At 41.0% G+C, this 15,342-nt stretch overlaps 1 protein-coding gene across 6 annotated transcripts in view; it reads left to right on the plus strand.

The window, feature by feature from the left end:
- The window catches only part of ARHGAP42 (Rho GTPase activating protein 42), a 378,098-nt gene that overhangs the window by 100,206 nt on the left and 262,550 nt on the right, over nucleotides 1–15,342 (plus strand). For all 6 annotated transcript variants that reach the window (XM_073337948.2, XM_078852354.1, XM_073337938.2 and 3 more), the window contains exon 3: nucleotides 6,939–7,000. In XM_073337948.2, the coding sequence (XP_073194049.1) occupies nucleotides 6,939–7,000 (62 nt within the window). The remainder of the gene's footprint in view (nucleotides 1–6,938; nucleotides 7,001–15,342) is intronic.

The raw sequence follows: 15,342 nt of genomic DNA on the forward strand, positions 1-15,342 counted from the left end.
CAGGAATAGTCATTCTATTCAGCACAGTTCTTTTCTCAGCCATTTAAAGAAATCATAATCTAACACATACCTAGCTAGATTACTTACTAAAGTTCTAAGACTCCATTCCTGTTCTATCCCCGGCAAAAGCAGCATACAGACAGACACAGACCCTTTGCTTCTCTCCCTCCTCCCAGCTTTTGAAAGTATCTTGTCTCCTCATTGGTCATTTTGGTCAGGTGCCAGCGAGGTGACCTTTAGCTTCTTAACCCTTTACAGGTGAGAGGATTTTTCCTCTGGCCAAGAGGGATTTTAAAGGGGTTTACCCTTCCCTTTATATTTATGACACATGCACTTAGAGCATTTGTGTGGGAACACACACAATCGACTGTATAAAAACGCTTTCTACAAAACCGATTTCTATAAATTCGACCTAATTTCGTAGTATAGACAAGGCCTTAGTGAGAACAGATAGCTCAATAGCGGTTATCTTTAAAATGAGCCTTATATTGTAATAACATTGAACTTTGACACTAGGTTAAAGTGTTTTATAGAGTATCTATAGTAGTTTAAATAGGTATACATCTGGTTCCAGGAGGTAAACTCCATATACATGAATATACAACAAAACTTCTTAAAGTCCGTTATGATTTTGAATTTTTTTGTTCATATGAACCACAAAATCCATTTAATTTGAAAGAACAGAAGCCTAGACCACACTCTGAAAGACTATAGAAAAGTTTTCACTTGACATAAATGATGTCAAATCATTCATCACTGTAAGCTGTTGCTAACATTAGTTTGCTTCCTTACAAGGCAAACTAGGGAAAGGACTTTTCAATGAGAGTAGAGATTTAAAAAAAAAAGTTTGAGCTATTTCTCTGAAAAAAGGAAGAGAGGTTCTAGCAAATTATTGCTGGGTTTGTGAAAGCTCCAGAGAAAACAGCTGGAGACCTGTTGTGACGAAGGAAGCCACAAATAAACAGCCGACTAAATACAGAATTGTTTTTGCATGTTAAAACTTGTGTCTCTCAGACATCTTTCCCATCATAATGAGAAGTGTTATCTTACCAGGTCTTCGAATAGTATTTACATAGGAAGTAGACTGTAAAACTATTCAAATTATGTAAACTAGTACCTTTTAACTACTTTGACTGGATATAAATAAACTGATTAAGGAAGTATTTGCTCTGCTTTACTAAAAATGACCTAAAAATAATGCCGTTACTTATTCTGCTAAACTAAAACCTCTGGAGTTGGATTCATGAAAATAATTTAAAATATCTTAATGTAAACACATAGAATTCTACATTTTCTTCCTCTGTTTTACTAATATCTTTTCAGTACTGTTCAGTGACCCAAGACGTTTTCTATTGTAAAAATTACTTGTATCTGGTTTTTTTTTTTTTTTTTGTTCACTTCAGTTCATCTGTGCTTTGTCTGATAAGGAATGTGCATTGCACATTGTCAGGAAATCTGTGAATTCCACACAAATCATAACCTTCTTCTACTAATTCTGCAGAGTACAGTAGGTCATGCGGAAAACAAGGGGCTTTAGTGTCTCTCTTTCAGTATTTAATTTGCAAGAAATACACTGAGTTAATCCAAACAGTAACATGATTTTTTTTTAAGCTGCAGCTTTTATTGACCCAGTCAAAGGCCTTACCTCATTGACCAGACTTTTTTCAAAGTGAAACATTATATGTCACCAAAATAGGTTATCTTTTTTATTGGAAATTTAAAAATAAAATTCCTCTCATTGTAAGGATTATAACTTTAAAGTAAACAAATAGCCTAATTCAGCCCTTATTTCAATGGGTACAGCTCCATTGACACAGGGACCTTTTTATACACCTTTCCCCTATTTCCTCTGCTATCCAAAATCCTGTTGAAAATACAAGGAGACAGTAAGAGAGTCATTCTGATTGCCCCTTCCTGGCCAAGGTAAGTTTGGTTCCCTTACCTGGCACAGATGGCGGTATGTCCTGCGGTTCCTCTTTGGCCCATTCCTCACCTGCCCTCTCAAAGAGACGGACAGATCCTTCACCCCAACTTGTGGATCCTCCGCCTCCAGGCTTGGCTCCTTAGTTTCAAGGTTTAGAAGTGGAATGCTCTCACTAGTGAAAGACGTGTTGCTACGCAGAGGAAAACTGACCTCCGCCCCCGAAACCACATTGTCACAACAGGGATGCAATTTTAAACATGCTAGATGTTAGAAGATTGCTGGTATTTTACTTGGACAGGACTAAGGACTTCAGAAAGTCTCCTAAGCTCTTCTTCTCCTTAGCAGAAAGATCCAAAGGTTCTGCACATTGGTTCAAAGATTATCCAAATGGGTCCCCATTTGCATTCATCACTCATACCAAAGGCACAACCTGTCCCCTCTGTCCAGAATCTGTATGCACTCCATGAGGTCAATCTATACCTTGGTCACATTCCTTAAAGATGTACCTATCTCAGAAATTCGCAGAGCAGCGACTTGGACTTCTGCTCATACTTTCACGGAACACTGTTCGTTCATTGGAGCCTTGGCCTTCAGTGCCATCTTCAGATCCACAGTGCTCTCTGCAATAATGGACTCCACTCAGAAGACCCAGCCCTCAATGAGGCAATACTGCTGTGAAGTCACCTACAATGGAGCACCCATAGGGACGCTACTTGAAGAGGAAGTTCCTCACCTTGTGCAGTAACGATGGTTCTTTGAGATGTGTGTCCCTATGGGTGCTCCACAACCGGCCTCCTACTGTCTACTTCAGAGTTCTCAATTCGGGGCTCTGCGGTAGAGAAGGAAACTGGGGGCAGACCATAAGGAAAGGAGAACTCACATGCGGTCTGAATGGACACTATTACCTAAAATCTCCAATGAGAGGGGCAAGGGTGCAGATACTCCTACAGCAGAGCACCCATAGGGCTTGTCTACATTACCTGCTGGATCGACGGGCAGCGATTGATCCAGTGAGGATCGATTTATCGTGTCTAGTCTAGACACGATAAATCGACCACTGAGCGCTCTCCCTTCGACTCCGATACTCCACCAGGGCGAGAGGCGCAGATGGAGTCGATGGGAGAGTGTCAGCCGTCGACTTACTGCAATGAAGACACCGCGGTAAGTAGATCTAAGTACGTCGACTTCAGCCATGTTATTCACGTAGCTGAAGTTGCATAACTTAGATCGATTCCTCCCACCCTCCCCGCAGTGTGTAGACCAGGCCATAGAGAGAGACACATTAAAGAACCGTTGTTACTGCACAAGGTGAGTAACTTCCTCTTCTCTCTCTTCTTGATTATGATGTCATCTTATGTACAGCTGAGAGATCAGGTTTTATTTATTTTATTTAATTTGTTTCATGGATTAGATAGGGGTTGTGCTGAGGCAATAGGGAAGCCAGCAGATTTTGCTTATGTATGTCGAATGCCTAGGCTCAGCTGATAAAAGGTGTCTGTACCTGTATATTAGAGATTCTCAAACTTTTTCATAGTCTGGACCACATTTTAGAACAGTAGTTGTGTCATGGGCCTTTATAGTGTGAAGGTGGTCATTCTATGAGGTGTTTGTATGCTGGGGTGAAGAGTGCCATATGGGGCCAGACTCCAGAAGTCAATGGAAAGACTTTCATTGACTTAATGGGTTTGGATCTGGCCCTAAATGATTGGATAGATAGAGTGCTCATTACAATGGGTACTGTATATGATTCAATTGAAATAAATTCTGTCACTGGCAAAGTAACTCCAAAGCGAAAATAAAATAAAAATAAAGAGCAAAAATAAGATTTTAACATGTGGCAACAGTAACTTATCATTTTATGGTTAAAAACTGAGTAGTTATTTCAGTGAAATAATCTGGAAACAATTTATCTTGCTGACTGAACTAGAAATGTAACTGCTTTATAAAGTACATCCTACTTTCCTGAATATATAATAAAATTCAAACAGTGTTTCATGTCCTTAAACAAAATAGGATATTATTTAGTAATGGATAGAGAATCACTTCAACATGCAGTGCCAGGAATAAAAAGGTTCCACCCTTTCTGTTTTGAAGGAAAAAATGATATTATGCTAATTTGTTGGGAATATAAATATGAGAATACTGACCCTCAGTAATTTGCCTGCCTGGTTATAAGGCATGTACCACTTTTTAAAAATAATTACGTAATGGATGTGGTCTGTTTGGAACAAAGAGTTTAAAGACTATTATCTAGCAATTAGCTTTTTTTTAAATTGAGGAAAATTTTGGCCTGTGTGAGAGGAAAAAATAGACTGTCAAACAGTAGAAAGCAGGTGAGAGATGGCTGTTGAGCTGCAGGCATAAAGAATTGGACAGGTAGTTGGTGATGGGTCAGGCAGGGAAGTGCAGGAGCTGAACTGCTGGGAGCAGTAACAGGAGAGAAGTAGATGGTAAAGCAGGAGTGGAGAGAAGCTAATGAGGTCAGCCAGAGCAGCAGGAGGGATGGACACTGAGGATCAGCTTGAGCAGGAAAAAGATTTGTGTCACCAATCACATTAGCAGCATGGTGGGAGTTTGCAAATATTTGTTTACTGAGATATACCATTAAAGTGGTATATTGGGGCTAAAAGGTAAATGATTATTTCATAACATTTGGGTAGAAAGGGGATGAGAGAGGGTAGAACTGTTTAGAGAAAAGAGTTCTTTAGTCAATTCCCACACACAGCTCCCATTGTTTGACTTCAGTGATGGTGCTGTTGATTATTCAAAAGTATCAATTAAACCTGTAGAACCTTTCGACAAGCATCGTTATATTCACTAAGGTTGATATTTTCAGAGGTGACTAGGGGATTTAACCAAATTGTGTGTCTAAATCCCCTCACTGGCTTTCCAAATGTCAAGCTAGGACTATTTTGTATCATTTCCATAGCAGTCTTTAGAGCTGATCTGCAGAATGTGCAAATGTGTCTCTCTGAGATCCCCAGATCAGTCAAAGGAAATCTCAAAAACATATTGTGGGTTTCCATGTTTCTACGTCTTATTGACTTCTGCACCTAGTTTACAAATAAAATGATTTTTAATTGGCACTTCTGCAAACTGACCATGGGAACTGTTGTTCTTCATGGCTACTAAATTTATTATAAAGCTCACATACTTCCTTTCATTACACTTGCACAAAACTCTAGAAAAGATACTGCAAGGAAGAGCGATTAGGTTACTTTCCTCTCTGTTTTCAGATTCTGAGAGTATAGAAACCTAGGACTTTGCTATTCTAGGACAAACCGTTGGTTCATCAAGTTCATCATCAGGTCTTTAGAAGCAGCCAATGCTGGATGCTTCAAAGGAAGATAACCCGCCCCGCAATAACTATTATATGCCTGTCTTGCCTGTGCAGTGATATCCATGGAATTGTGGTGGCAAATCATTAATGACCCGTTATGCCCTAAGAAAATAATACAAACAAAAGGAAAGGGATTTTCTAGAAGTTTTCTCACCACTTGCTTGCAAAACCCTTGCTTTCTTAACCCTGCAGCTGGTCCAGCATAATTTTCTAAAGATCTCTTCTCTGAAGGTGTGCCAATTGTGTAAACAAAAATGTTTGGGAAGTCAATAATGCATTGCTGGTAGTAAGTCATCTGGAAGGAGTTAAAGACAAAGACTCAATTGATTAAAACAGAAAATAGAAATGACCTGTTCTTACAGATTCCAGTCACAACATGCTTATAGTGTAAAAATGTCTGTTTTGTAGCTCAGTAGTGTCACAAGTGGATGTAAATGTATCTTCTCTGATTACACTAGTCTCCTGCCAAAAAAAGTATCAATAGTTGGACATTTTCCTAGACAGACCATTGCCCAAAGTATTGGAATGTTTCCCTTGTTCTTCTGTTTTACAGCTTAATGCTTTTCATATTTCCATTTGCCTCCAAAATAAGCTTTTGATTTCTGTTAATTCTGAACAGACTTTATAATGATCTAAATATACAGGTTGCATTTCAAGCTGCTTAACTTTCATACCGACTTTTTTTCCCCAACTGTTATTCCCAAAAAAGATTACCTGAAATTACCTAACTGTACAGTCTACATTGAAGAGCAAAAAACCAAAAAAACCCACCCAATAAAATCCCTTTTTTCTCCTCAGTCAAGATACTTAATTGAGCTTTGGTAGTTATAAGCATGTCCTCATTTGGGTCCTATCCTGTCTTCGTTGCTCATGCACAACTCCCAGCTTGGCAGCAAACAGAGTATGACTGTACTTCTCGATAATGACCTTTGGTTAGAAGAATGGGTAATTCTACTTTTCATGGAATTAAATACATGTTTTTTTGTTGACACTAATGGGGTGTGTGTGTGTGTGTGTGTGTGTGTGTGTGTGAGAGAGAGCGAGAGAGAGAAGGAGGAGGAGGAAGTTCCACCTTTCCTTGAACATACCTAGCCCTCTTGCTGTTACCTTTAAAATACACTTTCCACCCTTTCTCTCTCCTTTTGTGGCAAGATGAATCCTCACCTACCAGGACAGAAACCTAAGGAGGTTATGGATATAATAATAATAATAATCTGTAAACATAAATAGATGGATCCAACTATGGACTACTTTCAGACTTATGTTTGTACTCTGACTTCCATAGTTTTAATTGAATGTTTTCCATGCTCCTGTGCAATACCTGTTCTCTGCACATTTATACAAGGAACAAAGGATTTTTCTTTGCCAAGGGGCCTTCTTTTGTTTTGTGTGTAAAGTTCAGGGTGGATTTGATTTAAATCAAATTGATCTAAATCACTAGTTAGGGAGACTCCATTTAATCATGGATTTCTACATAAAAGTGCATTCTTGTTGGTTGTTATAACTTTAATACATATTCTTCACAACTCAGAGATAGATGAAGGAAGTCCCAAGCTAATAGCATGCAGTTGCAGTGCTCATTTGATGCACCTCTAGACCTTTTGGCATAAGAGGATCCTTGGCCCTCTCCATTGCTCTTGATATGAATATTAATTTGATCTTTCTTTTTCACAGCCCAGTCACTGAAAGAGTTTGCCCGGCTATTGATTGCTGTAGAAGAGGAGAGAAGACGACTTGTAAGTCTGATATAGTATACTTTTGTTTTGTTTTGTTTTTCATTTTATTTTTGAAAATACCAAAATTTGTTCATGCATCCTGAAAGAACATTCTGAGCTCATCTGTACTTGTAAAATATATCCTATACAAGATTTGCAGCCACGTTAATGAAACATTTTGCTTAAAATATTAGTTTAATTTGGTTTGGTAATAACAATACTGCAGTAGTGCAGCTGTTAAATTTGGTGTAATTTTGCTGCTTAGGCTGCCAAGATCAGGAAATTAGCCAGTCTCGATCTTTCACTGGGTTGAAAGAGGCTCAGCAAAGTACTTCATTACAAACCTCAACAAAGTAAGGTTATTACTTTAAAAATACCTTCTTTGCTCTGATGAGAACACAGCCGTCCAGAATGGATACTGAAAGAAATAGCAGCAGAGTAGAAGGAATAAATAGAAATTCATCCTCAAACAATATAAAGTGTTATAGCTCTGTTGACTTCAGTGTAGCTATGACAACTTATACACTAGTTGAGAGTCTCCCCTTGAAGTTTATACTCCAGTATTTTTGATTTAATCTAGTCTTTTCTTCTTGGTGCTATGTAGATTTTTATTAAATTATTTATAGAAATCCTGGAAGATTTGTGAAATTTCATAGATACTAAATTTCATAGATACTAAGGTCAGAAGGGACCATTATGATCATCTAGTCTGACCTCCTGCACAACGTAGGCCACAGAATCTCACCCACCCACTCCTGCGAAAAACCTCTCACCTATGTCTGAGCTATTGAAGTCCTCAAATCGTGGTTTAAAGACTTCAAGGAACAGAGAATCCTCCAGCAAGTGACCCGTGCCCCATGCTACAGAGGAAGGTGAAAAACCTCCAGGGCCTCTTCCAATCTGCCCTGGAGGAAAATTCCTTCCTGACCCCAAATATGGCGATCTGCTAAACCCTGAGCATATAGGCAAGATTCACCAGCAGTAACTCAGATCCCACCCCATCTAACATCCCATCACAGGCCACTGGGCCTATTTACCATGTATAGTTACCCGGATCACTTTTTTTCCTTTCTTAAAAATAGGAGCTATGTTAGCAATTCTCCAATCATACGGTACAACCCTTGAGTTTACAGATTCATTAAAAATTCTTGCTAATGGGCTTGCAATTTCACATGCCAATTCCTTTAATATTCTTGGATGAAGATTATCTGGGCACCCCGATTTAGTCCCATTAAGCTGTTCGAGTTTCGCTTCTACCTCAGATATGGTAATATCTACCTCCATATCCTAATTCCCATTTTTCATGCTACCATTATCCCTAAGATCCTCTTTAGCCTTATTAAAGACTGAGGCAAAGTATTTGTTTAGATATTGGGCCATGCCTAGATTATCCTTGACCTCCACTCCATCCTCAGTGTTTAGCGGTCCCACTTCTTTCTTTGTTTTCTTCTTATTTATATGGCTATAGAACCTTTTACTATTGGTTTTAATTCCCTTTGCAAGGTCCAACTCTACTTGACTTTTAGCCTGTCTCACTTTATCCCTACATGTTCTGACCTCAATAAGGTAGCTTTCCTTGCTGATCCCTCCCATCTTCCACTCCCTGTATGCCTTCTGCTTTTTCTTAATCACCTGTCTGAGATGCTTGCTCCTCCAGCTTGGTCTACAACTCCTGCCTATGAATTTTTTCCCCTTTCTTGGGATGCAGGCTTCCGATAACTTCTGCAGCTTTGATTTAAAGTAATCCCAGGCCTCCTCTGCCTTTAGAGCCATAAGTTCTTCAGTCCAATCCACTTCCCTAACTAATTTCCATAATTTTTGAAAGTCAGCCCTTTTGAGATCAAAAACCCTAGTTGCAGATCTATTTTTGTTAATCCTTCCGTTCAGTTTGAACTGAATTAGCTCATCACCACTTGAACCAAGGTTGTCCCCTACAACCATTTCTTCTATGAGGTCCTCACTACTCACCAAAACCAAATCTAAAATGCTATCCCCTCTAGTCGGTTCAGCAACTACTTGATGAAGGAATCCATCAGCTATCACATCTAGGAAAATCTGAGCCCTATTGTTATTACTAGCATTCGTCCTCCAGTCTATATCTGGGAAGTTAAAGTCTCCCATGATCACGCAGTTTCCATTAGTATTTACTTCATTAATGTAAACTTGATGCATTTTTTCTTTTAAGAAAAGGCCTGAAAAAGGTTATATTTCCCCCTTTCAGAGTGCTTCAAATGCATGAATTTGTTGACATCATTTATTTCAGGAAAAAGCTGAAGTTAAAAATCATATTGGCAGTAAGGCCTACTTCACACCTTCCTCAGCTGAAGATCCTGAGAGAAGTGATAACACTGTGTTTAAAAACTCAGGAACATACTGAAGAAAGGCAGCCAGGACATGGTTTTCCTGTCCTGCAAAAACTTTGGAAATTTAAAGAATAAATAAATTCCATTTTGCATTGGGATAAAACAGACTCCTTTTGAAATTTTTAGAGAGAGGGGCCACCAACAGTAGCCCACTTGTCAGGGCATTCACCTGGGGTATGGAACATTCAGGTTCAAAAACTCAGCCTGATTTGAAACAGGGACTCAAATCCAAGTCTCCCACGTTCCAGATCAGTGCCCCAACCACTAAGTTATTGGCTGTTCTGGGTGGGTCCCTCTCAGTCTCCTGTTAGAGTTCTTCCACATCGTGTAAATAATTAAAAATATTCAGTGGAGCAGGGATTCAAACCTGAAATTCCCACATCCCAGATGAGTGCCCTGGCCACTGGACTCGAGGTACTTTTCCAATGAAAGTTGAAACAGACGGTTTCCTGTGAAAAGTTTATTCATTTCAACAAAATAGCATTTTCTGAGAAATGAACATTGTGTCAAAATATTCCCAACCAGCTCTGATAATGAGCAGCACTCCTAGGTTTTCAAAGTCATGCGTAAGAATTTAGCTGTGCAACTCCCAACAATATTAATGGGTTTGTGTGGCCAAATTCTTGTGCCTCCCTTTGAAAATTATCTTCACATACAGTAGAACCTCAGAGTTATGAACATCTCGGGGATGGAGGTTGTTCATAATTCTGAAATGTAACTCTGAACAAAACATTATGGTTGCTTTTTCAAAGTGCAGTTTACAACTGAACTTTGACTTAATACAGCTTTGAAACTTTACTACGCAGAAGAAAAATGCTGCTTTCCCTTTATTTTGTAGTTGTCTACGTTTAACACAATACTGTACTGTGTTTTCTTTCTGTCTTTCTTTCTCTCTCTCTCTCTCTCTCTGTTGCTGCCTGATTGCATACGTCTGGTTCCCAATGGAGGTGTGTGGTTGATTGGTCAGTTCGTAACTCTGAGGTTCTACTGTAATTCAGTTTTTTTCAAAATAGTTTTGAACACTGATGCACATTTCTTCTAGCTGCTTAGAAAAATAGTGTACATAAACACTAACTCACAAATCATTTAAGATTCCATTGTTGTCCTAATATAGACTTTTAATTTTTTTTAAATTATGGAAACAGTTAAATTATTTTGTTTTAATGAAGTGTATATTTCTTCTTGGAGTGATGGTCTCTATTGCATTTCACTGAGGGGTTTACGCATGTGCACCATGCATCCAGAGCCGGAGAATTTGAAAGTAGTGTCTGCTGGACCGCGTATGTGCCCTGGTTTGCCTCAAGGTTTCATCTGAGGTGATATAGGGCAGGGCGGACCGCCGTGTTTCCCGTTCATAGAATCATAGAAGAATAGAATTGGAAAAGATCTCAGGAGGTCATCTAGTCCAACCCCCTGCTCAAAGCTGGACCAACCCCAACTAAATCATCCCAGCCAGAGCTTTGTCAAGCTGGGCCTTAAAAACCTCTAAGGTTTTTCCTTCTCACGGCTGCATGGGCCAGGTTGGCACTTTCAGTGTCCTTGTCTCTGATGCAGCTTTAAAAACAGTGTTGTGCATAGTTTTAGCATTTTACAATTTATAGTGTTTTTAGTGATTTTTTAAATAGTTTTTTTGTAGTTTTAGTGATTAGGATGGATACTGGAGATACTGGACTGTGCCTAAGGCCCCAGGTTTTAAAATCTGTACCTCCTGCCTGCGCTCCTGCTTGGTCAGCAACAAACATCAGTGCTGCCTTTACTGCGTGGGAGAAGCCCACAATGCATCCAGGTGCAGTATCTGCCTGTCCTTTCCCAGCCGTACCCAAGAAGGCCGGGCTGTCCACCTCCAAAAGTGCCTTATGGAAGTCCTCATGAGGCTTCACTCAGACCCATGCCAGGGAACTCCGTGTGTACATTAGCCTGAAACAGCCAGGAGTGCACCTGTGGCTACGGAGTCCAGATCTGGCATTGGTGTACCACCACTATGAACCCTGTGCTGAGCCTAGTCAGGAGGTAAGGAAACATGTCCATAAACATGGCATTAAGTCTTCCTCAAAACCAAAGAAAGGGGATGCTCCTTCCATGAATTTGAAGTGCACTTTATATGCCTAAACATGAGAAGAATTCCCACAATCAAGGGAATCAGGCAGTCCTGGGTACCGAAGCGCAGGTACAGTTGACTTCGATTCCTGAGGTTCACGGTGGGCTCACACCCATTTCCAGTAAAGGGTTCTTCCCTTCGGACTAACCACTGCTCCCAGAGTCTTCACCAAGGTTTTCTCTGATGTGGCGATCTACATCAGGCATCATGAGGTCCTTGTATTCCCCTATCTAGATGACTGGTTCCTGGATGCATGATCCAAACTCAAAGCCCAAGTTTCAGCCTCCATTCTGCTTAGCATTCTTTCATGCCTTGGGGTCAGTATCAGTGTAGAAAAATCAATCTTGGACCCCACATAATCCATTGACTTTATGGAGGCCACCATCAACTTGGTCACAGCTCGGACCTACCTACCAAGCAACAGGATCCAAACACTGCAAGAACTCATAACTCACATTGTAACAATCCTTATGTCTCTGCCAGGACTTGCCTGTCTCTCCTTGGTTACATGGCTTTGTGTACATATGTCACTGCCTTTGCTCAAATCCATCTTCGCTGTCTCCAGATGTGTGGCTCAAGACAGTTTACGCACCGAAATATCACACCGTGGACTTGCTGCTGACAGTTCCCCCCCCCGGGTGCTCTCATCCCTCCAGCGGTGGACAGACCCAGGTCATGTCTGTGTATGGGTTCCCTTACTCCCCTCCTCCCCAGAAAGGATGATCATCATGGATGCATCCTTTGTTAGTTGGGGAGCACATATGGATGATCACATGACACAGGAAACATGGACTCTTTGGGAATCCAGGATGCACATCAACATTGTGGAGCTCCTGGATGTATGGAAAGCATGTCAAGCCTTTCTCCCTTTCATCCGTTCCCATCATGTTCTTATCATGTCAGACAAACCACCACTGTTTTCTACATCAACGCAGGGTGGTTTGGGGTTTGAGGTTGACCGCTCTGTTTGCAGAAGCCATCAACCTCTGGAATTGTTGTATCACCCACCAGGTCCTCTTGGCTGCAGCCTATCTCTCAGGGACACAGAACATGATTGTGGACTCTCTCAGCAGGCAGTTTGTGATCAACCATGAGTGGGAACTCCATGAATCTGTAGTTTGGGACATCTTTAGATGATGCGGGATGCTGAACAGAGACTTCTTCACCTTCCACGTAAGCACCAAATACAACCTCCAGGGGAGGTTTTGGTCACCACTTTCAAGGCAACACTTTCATACTGTCCTGATCAGACCAACTCAACTATGCCTTCCCTCCCGTTCAGCTCCTACCCTGAGTACTCCACAAGATTAGCTGTGACAGAGCAACAGTCCAGACAGTTCTGTTTACCAACCTCCTTCATATGTCCACCTGACCACCATTTCCCATCCCCATCTTCCCCAGTATCCTGATGCAGAATGACGGCGAGATCAGAGATTCCAATCCACAGGTGCTCCATCTTAGAGCATGATATTTGAATGGGCATCTTCTCTAGAATGCGCCTGTTCCTCAGATGTCCAAAACATTCTCTCCAGCAGCAAGAAGGAGTTCACTAGGCACTGTTACCAGGCCAAGTGGAAATGCTTTGCCTCGAGGCCCAAAAAAAGGGACTTCCCTCAGTATCCGTGGGGATCCCCCTCTTCCTGGACTACCTCCTGTCCTTGAAGGCATTGGGTCCTGCTAGTGGTGATTAGCACCTTCTACCCCCCCATGGAAGGGTGCTCTGTCTTTACACAACCACTAACTGTTAGGTTTTAGAAGGGCCGCATCAGAACCTTCTCACCCGTCTAACTCATCACTCCCCGGTGAGTCCTTAACCTAACTCTGTCCATACTAACAAAACCACCTTTCAAACTGCTGGCATCATGCTCTATGTCCCTCCTTTCCGTGAAAGTCACATTCCTGGTTGCTATCACTTCTGCAAGAAGGGTTGGTGAACTCTGAGCCATGATGGCAGACCCCCCTCTTTCACAATTTTCCATAAAGGTAGCATGTCGCTGTGTCTGCAACTCAAATTTCTGCCAAAAGTCATCCCCTTGTTTCACATTAATCCATCCATTCAATTCCCTGTTTTCTTCACGAAGCCACTAGCATCCGCAGAGGAACGATGACTCCATTCCCTAGACATCCAACGGGCCTTGGCCTTCTCCCTGTATGGGACAAGACCCATCAGGAAGTCCCCCAGACACTTTGTTGCAGTAACAGAAAGACTCAAGGATCAGACAGTCTTCATCCAGAGAATCTCCAAGTGGATTCTGTGCTATCAACTGTCTTGCCTGCCTCCACCTACTGGGATGTGGGCTTATTACCCACGAGAACCCAGGCTTTGACCACAGCCTCCCTCCACAATGTGTTGCTTTGGGACATATGTAGAGTGACCCCATGGAGTTCAGTGCACACCTTTGCCATGCACTATGCCTTAGTACAGGACTCAGCTGTAAATGCCTTCTTCAGCAGGCAGTCCTCGACTCAACCATTCCATCTTCATCGTCACACCCTGCTCCGACTTAGGTACTACTCGTTAATCACCCTCAGTGGAATACAGTAGGGACCATCACTTGAAGAAGAAGAGGTTACTTATCTGTTACTGGAGGTTCTACCATATGTGTGGTCCCTATCTGTATTCCACTTCTTGCCATCCTTCCCCTCTGTTACGGGTCTGTTGGTTTTGTGGTGGAGAAGGAACTGGAGATGTGTTGGTCCGTCCTGCCCTTTATCACCTTGGATGAAAGCATGAGGCGAACCAGGGCGCATGTGCAGACCGGGGACACTACTTTCAAATTATTTGGCTCCGGACGCATTGTGCACATGCGTAAACACTCAGTGGACTTCAGTTAGGGACCACACTTCTCAAAGAACTTCCAGTTACAGGTGAGTAACCTCCTCTTCCAAAATAATATCCAGTGGCACCATGTGACACTGCATGAAAACCTACATTTTCTAGGGCTGTCAAACGATTAAAAAATTAATCGCGATTAATCGCATGATTAAAAAAATTTAAAAAATGCGTCCATGCTCATGACAGGTTCTGCTCGATACCGATCCAGATCAGAGCAGACCGATGCATGTTCATTTTCATCATCTGAGTCAGGTGCCACCAGCAGAAGGTTGATTTTTGTTTTTGATGGTTTGGATTCTGTAGTTTCTGCATTGGAGTGTTGCTCTTTCAAGACATCTGAAAGCATTCTCCCCACCTAGTGCCTCTAAGATTTTGGAAGGCACTTCAGATTCTTAAACCTTGGATCAAGTGCTGTACCTATCCTTAGAAATCTCACATTCGTACCTTCTTTGCATTTTGTCAAATCTGCTGTGAAAGTGTTCTTAAAATGAACATGTGCTGGGTCATCTTCCGAGACTGCTATAACATGAAATATATGTCAGAATGCAGGTAAAACAGAACAGAAGACATACAATTCTCCCCCAAGGAGTTCAGTACAAATTTAATTAACTCATTTTTTTTTTAACGAGCGTCATCGGCATGGAAGCATGACCTCTGGAATGGTGGCCAAAGCATGAAGGGGCATATGAATGTTTAGCATATCTGGCACGCCAGCTACAAAATTGTCATGAGAACGGCCTGTTCTCACTTTCAAGTGACATTGTAAATAAAAAGCAGTCTGCAGAATCTCCTGTAAATGTAAATAAACTTGTGTGTTTTAGGTTTTGTTTTTGAGTGCAGTTACATAACAAAAAACAAAATCTACATCTGTAAATTACACTTTCACAATAAAGAGATTGCACTACAGTACTTGTATGAGGTGAATTGAAAAATACTATTTATTTTATCATTTTTACAGTGCAAATATTTGTAATAAAATAATATAAAGTGAGCACTGTACACTTTGTATTCTGTGTTTTAATAGAAATCAATATATTTGAAAATGTAGAAAAACATCCAAAATATT

The sequence above is a fragment of the Lepidochelys kempii genome, chromosome 1 (genome assembly GCF_965140285.1).
Source record: "Lepidochelys kempii isolate rLepKem1 chromosome 1, rLepKem1.hap1, whole genome shotgun sequence".
In the NCBI taxonomy this organism is placed as follows: Eukaryota; Metazoa; Chordata; order Testudines; family Cheloniidae; genus Lepidochelys; species Lepidochelys kempii.